The sequence below is a fragment of the Equus przewalskii genome, chromosome 18 (assembly GCF_037783145.1).
Source record: "Equus przewalskii isolate Varuska chromosome 18, EquPr2, whole genome shotgun sequence".
NCBI classification, from domain to species: Eukaryota; Metazoa; Chordata; class Mammalia; order Perissodactyla; family Equidae; genus Equus; species Equus przewalskii.
This window is the reverse complement of record NC_091848.1, coordinates 17,162,218-17,182,948: the sequence shown is the minus strand read 5'-3', so window position 1 is coordinate 17,182,948 and position 20,731 is coordinate 17,162,218. Positions and strand designations below refer to the sequence as shown.

Sequence of the window (20,731 nt, the reverse complement as noted above, 5' to 3'; positions counted from 1 at the left end):
AAAGATTCTGAAAATAAAAAAATGTGAAATGAGCTTAAAAAAGTTAAAAATGCCAAAAACAGATGGAGACAGATTATTTATATTTATAATTACATATAAATTAATTTTAAGCTAGACTTCTAGTTTAAAGTTGTACAAATTTAACAAATTAATTACTTTATAGTCGATTCTTTCTCCGCATCTTTCTCCTATTTTCTTGATTTAATCATTGTCAGACCATTGAACCAATTACCACTCAGACTAGTCAGCTCTACTCTCTGATGCTGTTTACTGCCAAAGAAAATCAATAAAATCACCCACCATTATCTATTGTAAAGAATGTAAGTATTGATTTTGAAAACTTCCATTTCATTGGTTTTGGAGTGCTTCTGATGCCGTCTTTTACAAACAGTATGATGCATGTTGAGGTCCTCTTTCATCAACTGACCCCATCCTTCAGTCTGATTCAGTCCACCATTACTCTTGCTCTCTGGTTTCCAGTGACATAGCTCCTTTCATTTTCTAGAATAAGTGTGCTTCTACTTTCCTCAGAGACTTTAGTCATGCAGGTTTCTCTGCCTGACTTTTTTCCTTTTCTCTTTAACTAGATAATTCTTACATATACTTTAGATCAAAAACTCAAAAATAACTTTTCCAGGAAACATTTTCCAGCTCCCCTAGATGAAGTCAGTACTTGCCACAGCCCTACTTACATTGTAATAGTACTCTATGGTTTCTCTCAGAGCCTCAGCACAGTTTGCATTTAGAACTATATTTTTATGATATCTGTCTCCCAAAGACTCTGGGTGATGTGAGGACAATAATTGTTCCTCTTTTGTTTACTGCTATATCCTTTGCAACTAAAACAGTGTACAGCACTTAGAATGTATTTAAATACAGATTTGCATAACAGCTTTTTTGAGTTCTGGCATATAAGACAGTATGATACAGTGAAACATTGGGCAAGTAAACTTTCTTATTTTGTTTACTGTTATATCCCTGGACATATAGAGATGCTGAATAAATATTTTGTGTAAGAATGAATGGGATTGGACCTTTGCCTGAGTCCTATCAACTATATATCCCCTGTAATCTTTATCTTCACTTCTAGGGGTAGCAGTTAATTATATATAAAATGAATTGTTTAAAGGATGAATTTTGAGGATATTTTCAGCTAAAAAGCTTTAAAACTAGGATATTTGATTATTTACCTTGCTAGTGTCATTAATATTTTTGATGTTAGTATTATCATAACCTTCTGAGAACAATCAACAGTATCGGATCAAGCAAATATTTATTTGACAAACATATTATTGCCTTTAATTCCAATCAATAATCCAGCAAGGCTTTGTGGAATTTGACAAACTAATTTTTACATTTACAGGGAAGAACAAAGGGCAAGAATTATCAAGATATTCTTACAGAAGAATTAAGTAGGGATCATGAACTATCAAATAGGAAGTCCTATTTTAAAGACATACAGCTAAAACAGTATTGTGTTTGTATACAGATGAACAAATAGACTGAGGAACATAATTGAGAGCCCAGAAACAAACCTATACATGTACGGAAACTTGATATATAACAGAGTTTTATAGTGCATCGTTAGGGAAGGATGGAATTCTCAATAAATTAGATTGAAAAATGGAAATTGCATCTCTAATTAAATCATCACAACCATTATCTTATCATCATGGTAAATTAAATATTCAAATGTTAAAGGAAAAATTTTAAAGATTTATAAAGTAGTACAAGAATATTTTCTCAGGATAGAGAAGACTTTCTTAAGTCCCTAAAAACACTAAACATAAAGGAAGAGATTGCTAAACTAGATTACACTGAAATGAAGAACTGTTCATCAAAAGACACAATAAAAAGAGTGGAAATAAAATAAAAATCTGGAAGAAGATACTTGCAACACGTGTAACTGGCAACAAGCTCATGGTCAGAATATATGAATATCTCCTATGAGTCAATAAAAAGACAGACACTCCAATAAAAGAAAGAATTTTATAAATCAGAAAAGGTAAGAGCTTTGAAGAAAACATGGGTGAGAAGCTAGGGATGAGAGAGGGCGCTACTTTATATAGGGTACTCAGCAAAGGCCTCAGAGAAAAAGCCGTATTTGAATGCAGAACTGAAAGTAGCACGGGAGTAAGCCACATGGATATTCAAGAGCAGAGTCTTCTAGAGAAAGCTAGCCCTGAGGCAGGAGCATGCCTGCTGTGTTTGAGGAATAGTAGAGTCCAGTAGAACTGGAGTACGGTGAGTTAGCAAAGAGAATAGAAGCTGGAGATGAAGTCAGAAAGGTCTTCGGTATGAATCCTTGGCCAATGAGGTACAAGAGCCAATGGATAAATGCTTCCCCCTTTCTTCCCCTGACTTTCATATGACTTTTTGTCAGTTGCATGGGATTGAGAAAACTGTTTCCTACTGAAATAGTCCACTGGATGCATTTATATTTTGGTGCTCTCTCTGTTTCTGCTTAAGAGTCTGCAATGCACTGCCAAAGTTCCCCATACCTTCCTTATCGTGACACTAACTAAATCATATTGTAATTGTTCTGGTTGTCTGTCATTTCCCATTAGATTTTAAATTTTGTGATATCAAAAACCATATTTATATATCTTGTAGAGCATTGTATTATCACTAGTTAGAACACGGCATGCACACATACTTATTAAGTATTGAATGTATGAGAGAATGAATATATTCTTCAAATGAATGATGGGTATGATATTTAATACTATTATGAATACAAAACTTTTTCTACTTACTGTAGCTAATTATGAAAAAAGCATTGTGGAGTGAAACGGTGATGCTGTCTGGAAATTTGAATCAATCATTTATAATCTATGCATATCTTACCAAGTTACTCGGTCTCTCTGAAACTCAGATTTCTTCTCTGTGCAATGACAATAACAGTATTTACTTCATAGTCTTATTATGAGAACAAAATACGAACATATATTTAATGAACAAGTAATAGTCCTATGCTTCTCATTTGAATTTTTAACATGAGAGAGAGACAACAACACCGAATAGTTACATTTATTCACAATTAAGAGTGCTGATAAACTAATATAATTGACACCTTATCTCATGCTTATTTCACTTTTCCACATCATTTGCGGTCTGTCACTTTTTCTTTATAATAACATATTAATCATTATTGTGCATCTATAGGCAATCTAGATGAAAAATGATTTTTACTAGTTGACTGAAAGAATAAGTGTCATATAGAGAGGTTCAATAAAGCCCATATCATTACAAAAAACCAACAACTGTTTCTGTCTTTGCTTAAAAATGCTTTTATTATTTTCCCAGATCATGTGGCATATAAATTTTTTCTATTCTGAAATAACTCTGCTTTCTAAGATTCTCATCAATCTCTTGTTCATGCATTTAGTACTTGGTCCCACGTTCCCAGTTATTTAGTGTATCCATTCTGGCATATCCATCTGCCTTCATACCCTCCTCCTGCTGGGTTATCACCAGGCTGGATTAGCCAAATTATTAATCAAAGCAGCTACTATGAAGCATTATTACTTGATCTTCCTTATCCCATTCTTCCAAGACAAGAGTTTTATAAAGCATCCACTATGAGCCTCAGAAAATGTTTATATTCAATATCTTAAACGGAGAGGACTTAAAAATACCCAAGGAGTGAAATCTCTTTCCAAAAAAACAAAGACTAATTATGCACAGAGAAAACAATTCAGTTAACCAACCACAAAAATGTTTGCCGTTCTTTCCAGGTTTAAAAATAGGTCACTTTTAAGAGAAACACTTTTGAAAAAACTGCTGTGAGCAGAAACCAGTTGGATAGCTATGTCAGTTTGAACAGGTGATGGAGTTAGTCCACAAGCCCAACTGTTTGAGAGAGAAGCTCCATGCAGGACTTAATTCCGTTACTTAACACTTAACGGTGACTCTTGCCCCTAGCTGCATTAGTGCCAAGATGATGCTCGATGCTGTGGCTGAAATAGGGATGCAGTACCTGCTAATGAATAGATCTTCAGAGAAAAAGACATTGTAGTTGTTTAATAAAACATTTAACGTCATTAAAATGGCTGATCAGTGAAAGTCAAATGCAAAGATGGACAAGAAGGTATAAACTTCACATCAGAAATTGAACTCTATTAGAGGAACTAAGGTCCATGCAAGAACAACTGTAACTCATTACAAAGCTGCCTAAAGATTAGAGACTGACGTAGTGAATGTCTTATCACAGTTTTAGTTCAAGGATTTGTTTCCATGAACTCCTTAGAAAAATAACTGAATGCCATAAATATACCTAGATTCTTATTCTCTTTAAATTTCTCCAAATGATATTTTTTAATGTTTAAGTTTCTTGAAAATAGTCACATAATTTATTTTGAAAGTAAAATATTTTGAATTTAATTATAAAAGTACCTATATAAAAAGCTCATGCACTTGGATCCTGATAACTAGTACCTAGAAAAGCTGTACCTCTGGTAATCCATGTTGCCAACTGAGAGACTACAGCCATCTTGTGGCAACTCTTAACGCTCCAAGCACAAGGTCCCTAGGCACAGTGACCACATTTTCCAAACACAACTTGGAGCCAAAAAGCTTGATTTCATAACTAACATATTGAAATCAGGAAAATCTCCCCCAAAGTCGCAGCTTGATTGTCCCTAGGGCGTTCTAAAGGATATGAATGAAACGGATGGTGAAGCATTTCATTAAGAATATCTGAGTCTTCTATCCAACTCTTTGCTGAAGAAGTGGGTAAGAAAAGGTAAAAAGGGGGGCCGGCTCCATGGCCGAGTGGTTAAGTTCGCGTGCTCCGCTGCAGTGGACCAGGGTTCGGATCCTGGGCATGGACATGGCACTGCTCCTCAGGCCACGTTGAGGCAGCGTCTCACATCCCACAACCAGAAGGACATGCAACTAAGATATATAACTATGTACCAGGGGGGTTTGGGAAATAAAGCAGAAAAGAAAAATAAAAAAAAAGGAAGATTGGCAACCGTTGTTAGCCCAGGTGCCAAAAAAAAACAAAGGAAAAGGTAAAAAGGAATCACAGAATCCATCTTTCCTTTCCATTGTCCTGGAAATTAGTTACTTGGATCAGATAAATGTCTCCACGGCATATAAATTGGTTGGCATTCAGGAGTTGTGACTAACTTTTCCTAAATAAATTTCTTGCATTTAAGTAAAATTTCTTATGATTTGAGGTAATAATCACATGCTAATTATACAAATGCTTTGTCCATTCACATATTTTACAAACCTTTTTTCGTGTTTGCCACGTGTTCTTAAGCTGTCTGATACATATTACTACCTTCTCAATGTCACACATTATTTCAACGTCACACATTTCTCTTATACACTTCCTCCATCCTTTATATATTAAACTTGCTGTCAATACAGCCCAAACAAATAGCAATTAATGTAATATCTCTACAGGTTCCTAATTACGTATCTCTGATATTTCAATCCCTAAGTCTACAAAATACATTATTACTAACATTTCAAGCACTTAACCAAAAATGTAGATTTAACTACTAAATTGAATGTCAGTATCTTTGCTTTGGCCTATGTATGACAAGAAGAAATTTTTTTATGTCTTAAAAACTTTTGCCGAAAAAGGAATTCCAGAGTTTTATTTGGTAGACCAATTACTGATAGCCACACCATATATCAAATACAAACATCTCTTAGACTGAGACAGGAGAAATCAAACTGGGGCATGAATAAACACTGACAGCCAAAAATGAAGGATACTTAGAGAGCACAGTGTCTCAATTTCTATATGCTTATTTTATTTCATTAACAATCCTGGAGTATTTAAATCTGGATCAATGTTGAAATGGAGGAATAGGGATAAGTCCATATGAATGAATTACCACTTGTTCAGTAAACAAAATCTTTTAAACACAGTGGGACTTCTTAAATTTGTGATTCTTTGAGTTTCAAAGGGTCAACCACCTCCTTAAAAGTAGAAGGTTATAACTGATGAGCATTTTAGATCCATGTTGGCCAACAGATTTATCTCATATGTCAAATCCAATCAATTTGTAATAGTGGTCTAAGGTGATATATTGAGAATTACTGAGTCTCATTGTGAATATGGAGATTACCTTTGGGTGTCTACCAAGGGGGCAGGAAAAGATATTTGCTTCATGAATACAGCGAGTTTTCTAACCTTCTTAGATCCATTTAATACTTCATAGGATGCAGTGAAACTTGGAGTAAATGCAGTAACAAAATTTACTTTGTGAATACTTCCTATCTATATTTCACTATTCTTTTTTTCATCTCTATTCCCTTTCAGGTGGCTAAAATGACTAGACATACCAGAGTACACAGCAACCTGTTAGCAGAAATGTCTCCATTGTTTAGCACTGGTTTTGCCTTTTTCAAAATACTGACTCTTACTCATTTGTGGACAAAAACATTGTTATAATTGGTAGCAGATTTGGTGGTTGTCTCTGAGACACTATTGCTACTCTACAATGTGTACTATTTTGCAGCAGCCACATATTATGAATGAGGTTGACTCCAGTTCCAAGAAAAAGAATGGCTGTTCTAAATCAGGGCAATCTCAACCCTTTTCCCACGGTGATGAGTTTAAGTAAACCAGACCTAATCCAATCAGCACAGTTATATCCCTGGTCAACAAGGAATGATTCAAAATAAGCTTGAGACCAACTCAGAATGATGAGATGGGGGTCCATTTTGCAGGGGTTCTCTCAAAATCAGCATCATTGCTGTTCTGAGAATTTACCAAAAGAGAGATTCTTTCCTGCTTTGACAGAATTATGCACAGATATGCTTCCAGGAACTACTGTCATTCCACTGATAAAAAGTCCCACAGAGACAGGGGCAGAACTGAGAGGATAACAGATGAATAGATCTGGGGCTGTGTTTGAGCCACTCCTGAAATGTGCCTCTTCTAGACTTTTCAGTCACATGGGAAAAATAGAATTCCTTTAATTTTATTAAACAAGTTTGCATTTGGGTCTTTATATTAATAGCAAACAAAAACATCCTGATATGAACTTTTTTTTACTTTTGAAAGAAATACCTCTAAAAAGATTACCCTCCTCCTTGCTTTCTTAAAAGTCAGTAATTAGGGGCCAGCCCAGTGGTGTAGTGGTTAAGTTTGTGTGCTTTGCTTCAGTGGCCAGGGGTTTGCAGGTTCAGATCCTGGGCACGGATCAAGCACCACTCGTCAAGCCACACTGTGGCAGCATCCCACATAAAAAAGAGGAACATTGGCACAGATGTTAGCTCAGGGCCAGTCTTCCTCACACACACACAAAAAGCCAGTAATTATAAGCATCCTAATTCCTTTTCTTGATCCTGGGAATGCGAATAGTCACTATTCATTACTGTTTTACTTTAGAATACAAAAATAGTACTATTTGAGCCTCCACTAAACGGTTCAAGGGCACTATAATTTCAAATGTAATCAAGTCCTAAAACTTTAATTTTATAAAATTAAGTAGACATATTAATAAATATACCCAAATTGAGTCAAAATAAATAGTTTTTCTATCACAATGCCTTTCAAAAAAAAATTTGTTTGATTTCTCCAAATCTAATTCTTGCTCAGTTCCTAAAACTCAATTTAATATTATAAAAATATTCATATTTGTGGAATACATTTATTCTGTTCTAAAATACCAATTGCTGTGAACTCTTCAAGAGAGACATTGCATAATTCAAATGACTATACTAGATGCTAAAAAAAATCTGCAATTTTGAATATTTTCTATATCACACCAACAGCAGCAGAATATACATGTCCAAAGATTATTACCAAAAACAAAACAAAACAGCAGCATGACAAAAGAAGACAGACAGACATAATTCAGGGTTTTCCAAGGCATAATATTGAGAGTGATTAGCACTGACAATCTGTATCATTGGTTAGTTCCTACCACATGATGTGTGTGTGTGTGTGTGTGTGTGTGTGTGTGTGTGTGTGTGTAAGGGGATCTTTTATTACAATTACCCACAGGGGCACTAGGCACTGTCCCCAGGACATTTAAGTATCATAATCAAAATCCATTGTAACAGACTCCAAAAGACTGCTCAGATTCTTTTGGTTTGTTGTGTTATATTAGATATTTTTTCAATAAGTGTTTTTTGCCTAGGGCCTTTAAATCTTTTTATTATACAGAAGCTTTGTTTCAACAGCGTTTTTTGGAAGGACGTTTGACCTGCCCACCTAGAGCTAATCTGTTACCCATTGACTACTCTGCCCTACATGTCTGTAATTCTACAGCACTTAGAGAATGATGTTATCTGAGAATGGTGTGAAAACACAAAGAATCTCTTGTTCAAAGTGAAGAATTAAAAATGAAACTCCCTAAAATAGGTTGACTGTGTCTTTAAAAGACTGTCATATTATTTATAGGTGATCATAGAGTTTTCTATTCTGATTTATGTCACTATTTATATTCTGTGACACATGTTCAAATTAGTCTTTATGTATATATTTAAAAAAAGGTATGCTCAGAGAATAGGAGTCTTTCTACTTATTCCTATCCTAGCATACAGTAGTAATTCTTTTAATGTGTTGGAGCAAAATATCTACTTTGACAATTAACTTCTCTTTAAAAAGGGAGTCAAATTTTGACAAGGTTATATTGTATAATAATTTACTTTTGAGTAACAAAAACAAGAAACTGATAGTATAAGGCAAGCCTTTAGAAACTATAATATTGGTACAGTATAATAAAAAACAATAAACCAACTCTCTCTAGGCAAGAGAGAATATAGTCTGCACAATCTCCAATTTCACTAAATGAAGATATTGAGTTTAATTACACATTTAGTTAGAAAATATATACCTGTGATATTTCCTTTTCAAAGAGTAAGAGGTTGGTTTTAATATCCTATCATCTCCCTTGAGTAACTCCAGACAACATTCTCTATTACAAAGTACAACTCTGCATTGAAAACACATATTTGGGATATTTTCTGGTTTAGCTCGTTTCATGAAAACAGAGTGTAGCTCTCTATGGAGACATTTTGCATCTAGTAGCAATAATCTGATACAGAAGGAAAAAATTTCCAAAGTGTTTTTTTTCTTGAGGAAGATTAGCCCTAAGCTAACATCTGCCACCAACTCTCCTCTTTTTCCTGAGGAAGACTGGCCCTGAGCTAACATCCATGCCCATCTTCCTCTGCTTTATATGTCGGACTCCTGCCACAACATGGCTTGCCAAGCGGTGTGTAGGTCTGAACCCAGGATCTGAACAGGCAAACCCCGGGCCGCCGAAGAGGAAGATGCGATCTTAACCACTGCGCACTGGGCCGGCCCCTCCAAAGTGTTTTTAAAAACACAAACAAAAGCTTTAAATCCACAGCTTCAGAATAACCTCAAATGTACACATACACAGGTTAAAGAATATCATTACACTTACTTTGCTAAATGGAATACAATATTCTCACATTTTATCCAAACAATATATCAACATTAGAGATACTTGGAAGACACTCGGATTTGCTCATTCGGATTAGAAATCACAGCCAGGTTTTCTAAGTATTAAAAGAACTGCACCAGAAATTCTATTAGCTCATGAATACACCGTGCCTTTGAAATTCAGAAAACTGAATAAAAGATATTTGGTGTCTTCTCTTTTCTCTTACTTTATATAAGGCTACTGAGCTATCTTTTTTAAGCTACAGCTGAGAATGATATCTCAAGAGAAATAAAATCATTCTGCATTTTAGTCTGCCTCTCTATTCTGTAGTTACAAAACGAGGAGATTGTTTTAAGTTTGCAGTTACCGTGCTCTAAGAATTTTAATACTACAACAACTGGTACAAACATATTTTAATAGGGCCATTTAAAAATAATTGCAGATTCATATTTTATGTCATGGTTTTAAAATAATATATTAGCAAAATACAACTATGAATCAGAGTGATTTTGGTTAACCATCTTTAAAGGAAGATTGACAGCCAAATGCAATTAATACTAACTGAAATAGTTAAAAACTAGAATTATTTAAACGTGTTTCATCATTGAAGATACCACCATTAGCCTTTATTCGCACCACTACAAAACTGAGTTAAATTTATAACTATAAGAAAGTGCAAATAAAACTACATTGCTAGAATGCAAACTCTATAAGAATTACTAGCCTTGATTTATAGGCTTTACACAAATAGTGCCTTATTCTGCAATTTATCTCATGTGACACTTTTTCACATATATCATGGGAATAAATACCTTATTATTCCTACTACTTTCTCTTTGGGATATTGTATATCCAAATAATTTTAATAAAAGATCCCTATTTTGACAATACATAAGAAAAGGAAGAAATTTGTATCCATTTAAGAACAATATTTTTAAAAAATCCTATACTAATTAAAAATACATTAATAACGCATATCTTATACTAATTAAAAATAAAGAACCAGTTTTTCTTAAACAAGGTAGGAAAAATAATGAAAGAACAAATAAACTGATATTTCTTGAGGAAGCTCATAAGCACAATTTGTTCATTTACTGGTTTCCATGGTACCACATGTATAAGGTAATTTTTGTTTTATTGGATGCACCATTCATTCTCAGAGATTTTAAAATATAACATAGAGTATTTTGGGCCCTAGAGGAAAAGTTCTATTAATCCAATAATATGATAGATAGTACCTTTCCTCTGCCATCCCAAATGATCTATATTCCCATTTGATTTTAAAGTTCTTGTCCTCTAAACATAACTGTAGTGGTTTGTTTAAAATACAAGTTACCAGTCATCTTTTACTGAATGTCTATTATGGCAAAATTTTAGCAAGAAAACGCTAATAAAATATATTAAATCTAAAAACATATAAAATAAATACAGGACATTACGTCTATTAAAAGTAGACCAAAGAAATGAGTAACAATAGCAAAGAACCAAGGATCAGGTATAAATGAAAAGAATTAAAAATATTCCAAATAATTAGTTCAATATGGACTGGGTGTTATAGGGAATGAGCAGTTGATTGGGTGGATATACTGTTTTTTTCCAATTTTTTTATTGTGGTAAAATACACATAATATTAAGTTTACCATCTTAAGCATTTTTAAGTGGATGGCTCAGTGTATTAAATATGTTCATAATGTGTAACCATGACCACCATCCATTTCCATAACTCTTTTCACCTTGTCAAACTGAGACTCTATACCCATTAAACAATAACTCTCCATTCATCCCTCTCCCTGGCCCCTGGTAACTACCATTCTATTTTCTGTCTCCATGATTTTGATTGCTCTAAGTACCTCATATATGTGGAATCATACAGTAATTTGTCTTTTTGTTACTGGTTTATTTCACTTAGCACAATGTCCTCAAGTTTCATCCATGTTGTAGCGTATGTCAGAATTTCTTTCCTTTTTAAGACTGAATGATATTCCTTTGTACGTATATACCATATTTTGCTTATCCATTCATCCATCTATGGACACTGGGGTTGCTTCTACATTTTGGCTATTGTGAATAATGCTTTTATTGACATGAGTGTACAAATACCTCTTACACACTCCACTTTTAATTCTGTGGGGTATATACCCCAAAGTGGAATTGACATGTTATGTGGTAATCCTATTTTTAACTATTTGAGGGCCCACCATACTGTTTTCCACAGCAGCTGTTCCATTTTATATTCCTACCATCAATGCACAAGGGTTCCAATTACTCCACACGTTTGCCAACGCTTGTTATTTTCTGTTTTGTTTTGTTTTCTGGTAGTAGCCATCCTAATGGGTGTGAAGTAGTGGGTGAATATGCTTTTGAAGATTTTCTTCTTATAATAGTCTTTCCCTCTGGATTTCATGAACCACTCTACCCAGGATCTTTTGTCCTCTCCTTTTTCACTCTTCCTCCTGTGCCTGAATATTGCCAGGGTGGCATCACATGTGTCACTGGTGATGATAAAAATGTTGTATAATCTGTGCTATCCAATGCAGTAGCCACTAGCCATATGTCATCACTAAGCATATGAATTGTGGCTGATGAGATTGAGAAAATGAAATTCTAATTTTATTTATTTTTTAACTTAATTTAAATCCACAAGTGACTACTGGTTCCTATATCAGATAATGCATTTCTATCTACTTCTTTCTGAGCCCCAACCTCATGTATCTAATTGCCTCCTTGACATATCTGCCGAATACCCTATGGCATCCAAAACTTCACACATCCAATGTCAAACTCATTATCACTTTCTCCAAGCCATTCTCTAATTTAGTTATTTCAATAGTATCACCTTGGCCCAAGATAGAGCTATTGAAATTATCCTTTATTCTTCACTCTGCTTCATATCCCATATCCAGTAAATTATATATCCTGTCATTCAATCTTAAAAATGCCTCTCAAATCTGTCTTCTGTTTTCTAAAATACAGATCATCATTTCTCACATACTACCACCAACAACCTTTAAAGACCTCTCAGGGGAAACTCATTGACATTAAGATAAAGTCAAAATTGCTTAAATTCCTCTAATGTCACCTCTCTAGTGAATTCTTCAAGTCTCCCAGTCAGAAGCAAAATCTCCATCTTCTTCCCTCCCATAGCTTGTCCATATTACTATCACTGACTATTTTTGTGTGTTATGTTGAAATGATTTGGTTACCTGTTTACTCCTTTGGGCCCACTCTTGTGTATTAATTGTTTCTGTATTTTAACTGTTTTGCTCATCCTTGGCTTATAGTAGGCTACTAAAATGCTTAGATAACTAATAACAATTTATGAGCTAAATGTTGAAGATTTAGAACATAACTAGAAAATTCCTAGGTGTAGGAGGAGAAACAAACTTATTTCAAAACATAAATCCATGGTGATTTCTATTCACTTATTAAAGGATTAAGTAGCTAAGATTTTTATTGGTATTTCATTCATGTCTAATCTTTGGAGGAATTAGGTTGGCTTCTCTGGTAATTTTTTAAAATGCTATTTTTTAAGGTAATTATAGAGGATAAGAAAACACCTTCACCATCCATGCAGCATGTGTCGCCCTTCAGCAACTTTATACTGAACCACCTGACTGTCATTGAAGCCATGATGAATTACACCTTTTGGCACCAATATCGAGCCTCATTCATTATTATCTTAGGTTTCACACTTTATATGAAAAAGACAAATGCCACGATAAATTCAAACTCTGTAAAAGAATTTAAAAAGGAACTACAGGACAACATTGGAAAACTGCTTTCAAGGACTAGGACTCAGAGCTCACATTCCATGTATTAGCGTGGTTTATCAATTTTTTATTTTTTATAATTCAGAAAGGCATTAATTATAAATTACTAACTTTCAAATGTTTAGAAATTGTAATTTGAAATAAATTATATTTGTGATCTATAGCAAAGGTCAAGAATGCAAAATAACTCACTCGGAAAGCATAATAGATTGTATTACATGATCATTTATATTAGATGTATATATTTATTGCACATTTAAATCTATAACACAAAATATGTGACTGTGTCATGCTGTTGTGTATCCAATTCAAACTTTTACTGGGAGAAATAAGGAAAAGTATGTTCAATATTTCACTTAATTCTGATTTCTTGAAAATTTTCTAGTATTGCTGTAATATAAATAATAATTGTGCCTTATCATTTTACAAAGTATTTCTCACATATTTCATATGACTTTTTCATAATCGACAGTGACAGAATTTTTACCTGGCTGGGTCTTTTATTCAAAGTGCAGTGCCGGATCTACAATATCAAAACACTTTGTGGAACAGGAGTGTACCAAACACGGGATACTGTGATAAGACCACTATTACCCTCACTGAAACAAAATATTCTAAAGACCGCAATCCTTCACAAGGTAAATTTTGTACTCCATTTGTACACACTAACTTATTGGTGTATTTTCAGCACTTAATTAATTAGTTTAGTTGTATGTTTTCATATCTAAGTTATTCTTTTTTTTTTCTTTAAAGTAAAAACTAAATTCAGAAAATGAAGGTAACGGCCAACTTTGAAGATATTAGCACCAGCATTTTTTAATGTGTTAATAATTATACTCAATTACATACATATTGGATTTCCAGAGAAAATGTATACATCATCTTTTCTACCTCACAGAATCCTAGTGAGAAAAACCATTATAAGTGCACTCATTTTTGATGTAGAAAATAAAATAAAGTTCTACAAAATAATATAACAAGTTGGTAGCCAAGGCAGAAACAAAATCTATGCTCCATATTTTCTACTCATGTACTCTAGTCAATCCTTCTGCATTTACACTTCTATTCTGTTCTTGGTCAAAGAAAATTTGACTTTAAAATGAAGTATCTATTAAACACTTTTTAATGGTTCTGCAAGTTCTTCTATTAGCGAAATAAAATTAAACTTCTGAAGCACAATTTCTTCCCTTGGCCTATGTCTGCAACATGAGTGGTTACCATAAGTAAACACGACGACTAGGGAAACAGTGTCAACGTTAGAATAACATATGTGGCTGTAAAAAAAAGTCATAGAATATTTTCTCTGTTTAAAAAATAAAAGTTTGGCACCTGAGCTAACAACTGTTGCCAATCTTCTTTTTTCTTTCTTTTTTTCCCCCGCTTTTTCTCCCTGAATCCCCCCAGTACATAGTTGTATATTCTAGTTGTGTGTCCTTCTAGTTGTGGCATGTGTGATGCCCCCTCAGTGTGCCCTGATGAGTGGTGCCATGTCGGCGCCCAGGATCCAAACCAGCAAAACCCTGGGCTGCCCAAGTGGAGCACATGAACTTAACCACTAGGCCACGGGGCCGGCCCCCACAGAATACTTTCCTCTGCACTTAAGCAGATTTTGTTTTCTCATAGACGTAGAATTCTTTCCAACATCTATTTAATAGGTTAAACATTTGCTTACACATGAAATATATTTGAAAATACACGTAGAACATGTACCAATATCTGTGCACAAATTCATGTCTTCTCTCAAATGGTCTCTTTTCTGTGTGTTTCACACTAAGTACTGACCTCATATGTATGTTCAGACTGTGTTCTATGCTCCCCTACTCCCTTCCTGACCCATCCCTGCTTTCCAGTATGCTCTCAGGAGTTGTAGTATGGCCAAAACCTCATGTAGCGAAAATCAGAACTATGTTTATACCTCTACAATCAAAAGCTTAGGATTTTCTCTGGCTTGGGATGTCACATCTTAGAAACTATCATCTCATTACATATCTAAAGAAATTTAGACTCTAAGTATCCAAAAGATTGAATGAATATATAGATACACACACACTCATCAAAATATATATAGATATATATACTCATTCAAATAGATAAAAAGATATATATACATGTATAGATATCTATTTCTATCTATCTATCACCTCTCCAAGTACTAGGAAAACAGTCAAGATATGGAATACTAAGGAGTCATTACTTGGGGGCCACTTCTATCTTGCTATATCCAAATAATAATGGATGATCAAAGGGTGGATGTATTAAAAACTAAATCAAGGAACTGGAATAGATTGGAAAGGAAAGTCTTATAAATATAGTTAAGATTCAGATATTTTGAGTTTAGGAGAGTTTCACTAAAATGTGGTCCAAACTCTTCTTATTTCAATAGTTCAATATGCCAGGGTAGATCTAGAATTCTAGCCTTTGTTTTCTGAGCTCACTCTTAAACTCATTGAGTTTAGTTCATTATACCACATTTCCTCTTTTTATAGCCTTGTAAAATTTCACCAAGAAGATTTAGGGATGATGTAGTATTTCAGCTAAGCATAAATAAATATGGATTATTTTAAATGTAATGAAATGTCAATATCCTCTACAAACTATCCCCATAAAGCAAGTTATGACAAGTTAAACAAATAGTTGGTAAATGTAAAAGTTCATATGATGTCACATGACATCAGAACATTAAATTTATTTGCTCCATACTGTAGAATTTAATTTTCTTCCTACTATAAACTTACAGCCAAAAATATAGTAAAGACATAGGTATGACCATCACAGAGTGAAAACATTTATTATAAACACAGTCTAATTTTTTTTTCAAAAAGGTGGCTTTTTTTTTTACTGCATCTAAAAAGTACCACAACCAAGCAAGTACCTTAAATATTGAAACAAAACTTTAAAGATACAGAAATTCAAAGACCCATTTTGTACTGTTTTTAATCTAAAGTGAAGGGGTATACTTGAGAATATGCCACAAATCTCTCCTCAGATTAAGGAAATACATGTAGATTAAATGAAAATATATGGACTTCTCTTGACAGGTTATATTCCTTTCCTCCATCGACCAACAAAAAAGAACAAAAATTTCCCAACCTGTTCGTAAACGCATTCCTCTCCTACCTTGGTGATGGTTTCATGAAGGTTGAAAAAAGGATCCATTTCTTCAATTTTTGTTGCACGTTTAAGGAAAAGGGCCTCGGAGAGAAAACTTGGACTCTGTGGAAAATCAGAAAAGAAATATTTAAAACTCTGCATTGATTTTACTTTTCAAGTGCTTATTGGATTTTCTTTAAAAATTCGAAAGGACTCTCATTTGCTTTAAGATTTCTGTTGATTGTTGGACTTCTTTCCACTGATTTAATTAAACAATCACAGAACATTTATAAATTAAAATGAGTAGAATTCTAGAACTCTTGACATTATTTATATTTCAAAATGATGTTTTCTTACTAGAAAAGATAATTCTCTTCAGTCTTCCCCTTTAATCCAAATGCAGACTTAAATGTACCGCAAGATGTTTTGACTATAAAACCCCTCTCTGAAACTCCTTCTCTACTTTGTATATTAAGTTTTATGTTTCAAGGCCGGTAGAATGAAATGTTTTTTATAAACATGATTTCAAACTAGACAAGCCTAGGCAAAAGTGTGCTTGATATTTTAAATATTGCAAAACTCACTTCAAAACAATAGTAAGATATATTTATGGCTTTACATGCTGCCAATAAAGTGATAACATTGCATTGGAACCTTAGTGTTAAGCTGGTTAAAATGAATCAGAGATACTGTAGTCAGTCATTTTGTATTTGCAGGTTTAGACAAATTTTTGGATGCAAGAAGGCACAGATGTTGATAATGTCACTATATGCTATGGTTTGAACATTTATTTCCCCCTGCAAATTCATATGTTGAAATCCTAATCTCCAAAGTAATGGTACTAGGAGATGGGGCCTTCGGGAGGTAATTAGGTCATGAGGGCTCCATCCTTATAACTGGGATTAGTATCCTTATGAAAGAGCTCCCACAGAGCTCCCTAGCCCCTCCTCTATGTGAGGATACAACAAGAAGTCTGCAACTTGAAAGAGGGCCCTCACCTGACCATGCTAGCACCCTGATCTTGGACTTCCAACCTCGAGGACTGTGAGAAACAAATTTCTGTTGTTTCTAAGACACTCAGTCTGTGATATTTTGTTATAATAGCCCAAACGGATGAAGACACTATCTAAAACAGAATTCGAAATATATTATGATGTACATCCGAAAATAAACAAATAAATGAAAACAAAAAGAAAACTATTCAGGAGCCTAAAAAAATTAAAAAATAAAAAATAAATAAATAAAACAATGCTCTTGTGGTTATCAACATTACTAGCATCCCACAAAATGATTATTATTTACCATATAAATATAGTTTTTACTTGAAAGCCTGAAATAACTAGGATTATTTGTCCAGAAAATAGAAGACTTGGAACAAGATATATGTATGTATATAGACAATAGAGAGATAGATAGGTAGGTAGATGGATAGGTACTCTTTCTGAAGGCTATTATGGGGAAGACAGATTCAACCCAGTCTATACCAACAATGATCACAACAGGGTAACAAATTTAAGCTGAATTCTATTAGAACTATTTATTAGAACTATTTTTAGAGTAATCCAATAGCAGAGCAGACTACCATGGGATATGTCAATGGTAGGAAAGAAAGTTAGGATGATATCGCTGATAGATTCTGAAGTCATACAGATGAGAACTGAAACCAACATAATTGCAATTCCCTATATGTTAAACAATTCTGTGATCAGGCATACTCTTCAGCCCTGATTTTGAATAATGCTGTGATCAAACAAAAGGAACTTAGCCATTTGTTCCAGCATATACCCACTTTTGGATAAGAAAACCATGAATCAACCAAACAGCTCACCTATCAAGACTAGCAGATTAGTTATCAAACTTTTTGGCTGCCAATCTAAAACTAATTTGTCAGAAACTCTGCCCAGTCTTGAACAGTACTCCACTTTTTAAGACTTACCATAAAACTACACAACTCAGGCTTAAAATAGCACAAATTTCCTTCCCTAATTTCTCCATTTTGAGAGAGTACTAAGACTCAATGTTATGGGTTGAATAATTCATATGTTGAAGTCCTAACTTTCAGTACCTCAGAATGTGATCTTGTTTGGAAGTGGATTGGTGCAGATCTAACTACTGAGTTAGAATGAAGTCATACTGGAGTACAGTGGGTCCCTAACATAATATGATTAATCTCCTTATAAAAAAGAGGAAGTCTGGAGACAGATGGGCACACAGGGAGCAAACCACTTAAACATGAAGGCAGAGATTGGAGTGATATGTCTATAAGCCAAGAAACTCTGAAGATTGCCGGAAAACCACCAGAAGCTAGGCAAGAGGCTTGAGACAGATTTTCTGTCACAGACCTCAGAAGGAACCAACTCTGATAACACTTTGAACTGTTAAGCAATAAATTTCTGTTGTTTAAGTCACTCAATCTGTGTTGCTTTGTTATGGCAGCCATGGGAAACTAATACACTCAGCAGGGTGCTGTCTTCCTTACTGAAATAGATCTAATAAAGTTAACTTTGTTTGTCAACAGGGATTTTTGGAGGCATTTTGAGCAGTCAATGTAGAAATGGGCTAAAATTTTGGTTGTGCCGCTTAATAATTGCGTCATCTTAAGCATCTTAATCTTCAAAGGATTAGTTACTGCATTTAAGAAAGCTGGATAATAACATATACTTCACAGAGAGGTGAACTGTCCAATGCCTATCACATAGGAGATAATATGTTAATGGTATTGATGATGTTGTTTAAAACAATAAATATCATAATGATGATGGTGAGGATGGTGATTACAGTAGGATGCTGGACTAAAGGAAATGCAGAGACCCTGTTGATAATCCTATGAGAAATAATGTACAGTTTTCAATTGGATATGTTTATTTTTCCAAATAGAAATATCTTTGAATTAACTTTAGTGAAAGTACAACATGGACAATTTGTGGCATTCATTTTCATTTAATAATTGAACTTGAAGTTCTTAAAAAGTTTGCCTCATGAGTAGTTTTAAATAAACTTCTTGAAATAATTTTATCTTATTAGTTTATTTAGCAAAGCTAAACATCATAAACAGTGCAAAGGTAAGATATCAGCCAGCCTCAAATTGAATGATTCCATAAGAATATAAATTGGGAACTATAATTAATGAGGTTTTTATCAAACTTTCAATTATTCAGTAGCAGAACATATTGAATTATCCAGATGTGCCTTATTCTCCAATGTAATCCCCTTCTTTCCCTTACTCCTTCATCTATCCTTTGCCATACCATTCTTTGTTTCTAGTGCCTCGTTTATCGAATCATTTAACACTTACTATATGCCAGGTGCTCCACTAAATTGTTCTTAATCTCTTGGAGTTTAATCTAATGGGGTTTGGATACAAAATAGATCAAACATCACTGTCTTTGAAAATATTAAGACACCACTATTCTTTTTCATATATGCATGAATACAATAATCATGATTTATAAATAGGTGTTTATATATTCTGGCATAAAAAGTAATGAAAAGATTAAAAAGAGAGATAAATGCTTTGTGAAAGTTTCCTACTGCTATTGCATTGACTACGGATGATGACTGTTTAATAATGGCTCCTATCTGCAGATGAAGAAGAGAAATAAAGCACCATTAAGCATTTAGAAAGGGCTTTTGTTTAGAATAATTCATTGAAAGATTGAAATGAAGGAATAACTCAAGATACAGAAAACAATACTATATGTCTACCAGTTGGAGATCATAGTAAGAATATTACAGAAGAAGGGATATTGATAAGAAAAGTCTATCCAGGATCTAGCGTAAAATTCAGTTCCTCTCTCCAGACCCTAACTTACTTGTCCTTTCTGTTAACATTTAACAATGCTTAGCACATCTTCTTTCTTTCAACTCTTTTGCTTAAAGTCCATTTGACTCTCCTGGTTCTTCATTTGTATATTATTCTCTTCCTGTAACTGAATTCTCTTTTCCTTTTTGAATCTTTGAAACTTTTTTAACTATTCTTTATATATGGTCTACCTTCAGTGTTCTCCTTTTCACAGGCTCCTTAGGTGGTTTTGTCTACTTTTCTGGCTTCAACTACCAACTTCAGATTGATGGTTCCCAAATCTTTATCTCTAGGCTCACTGTCTGTTTTTAGTTCAGCATTTTGGTTTGTCTAAGAGATCCTTCAGACATATCAGCTTATGTTCTAAATCATAATCATGTGTCGCCTCCATTTCTTATCTTGGGTGATGGCTTAATATTTATATTTTCCCAAAATGTAAAATTTCATGCCATTCTTGACTCCAATTTCTCTCACCCTTTGTACTATAGAACTGCACTAGCCAATTTCCTTCTAATCTATATATTTAGACAATTCTCTACAAGTTCTTATCTGTTGCCATAGTCCAGTTACTTAATCACCAAACTATGGTCCCAATTGTCTATAGACCAAAGTCCACATATATAGGGGATAAACTTTAAAAAGATATGATGGGAAACAGGAAGTTTATATAGAAGGCTATTGCA

The 20,731-nt window shown here is 33.9% G+C and overlaps 1 protein-coding gene across 10 annotated transcripts in view; it reads right to left on the bottom strand.

The window, feature by feature from the left end:
- Window positions 1-20,731, bottom strand: part of NAALADL2 (N-acetylated alpha-linked acidic dipeptidase like 2) — a 1,266,186-nt gene that overhangs the window by 154,241 nt on the left and 1,091,214 nt on the right. For all 10 annotated transcript variants that reach the window (XM_070582377.1, XM_070582380.1, XM_070582376.1 and 7 more), the window contains one exon: window positions 16,274-16,369. In XM_070582377.1, the coding sequence (XP_070438478.1) occupies window positions 16,274-16,369 (96 nt within the window). The remainder of the gene's footprint in view (window positions 1-16,273; window positions 16,370-20,731) is intronic.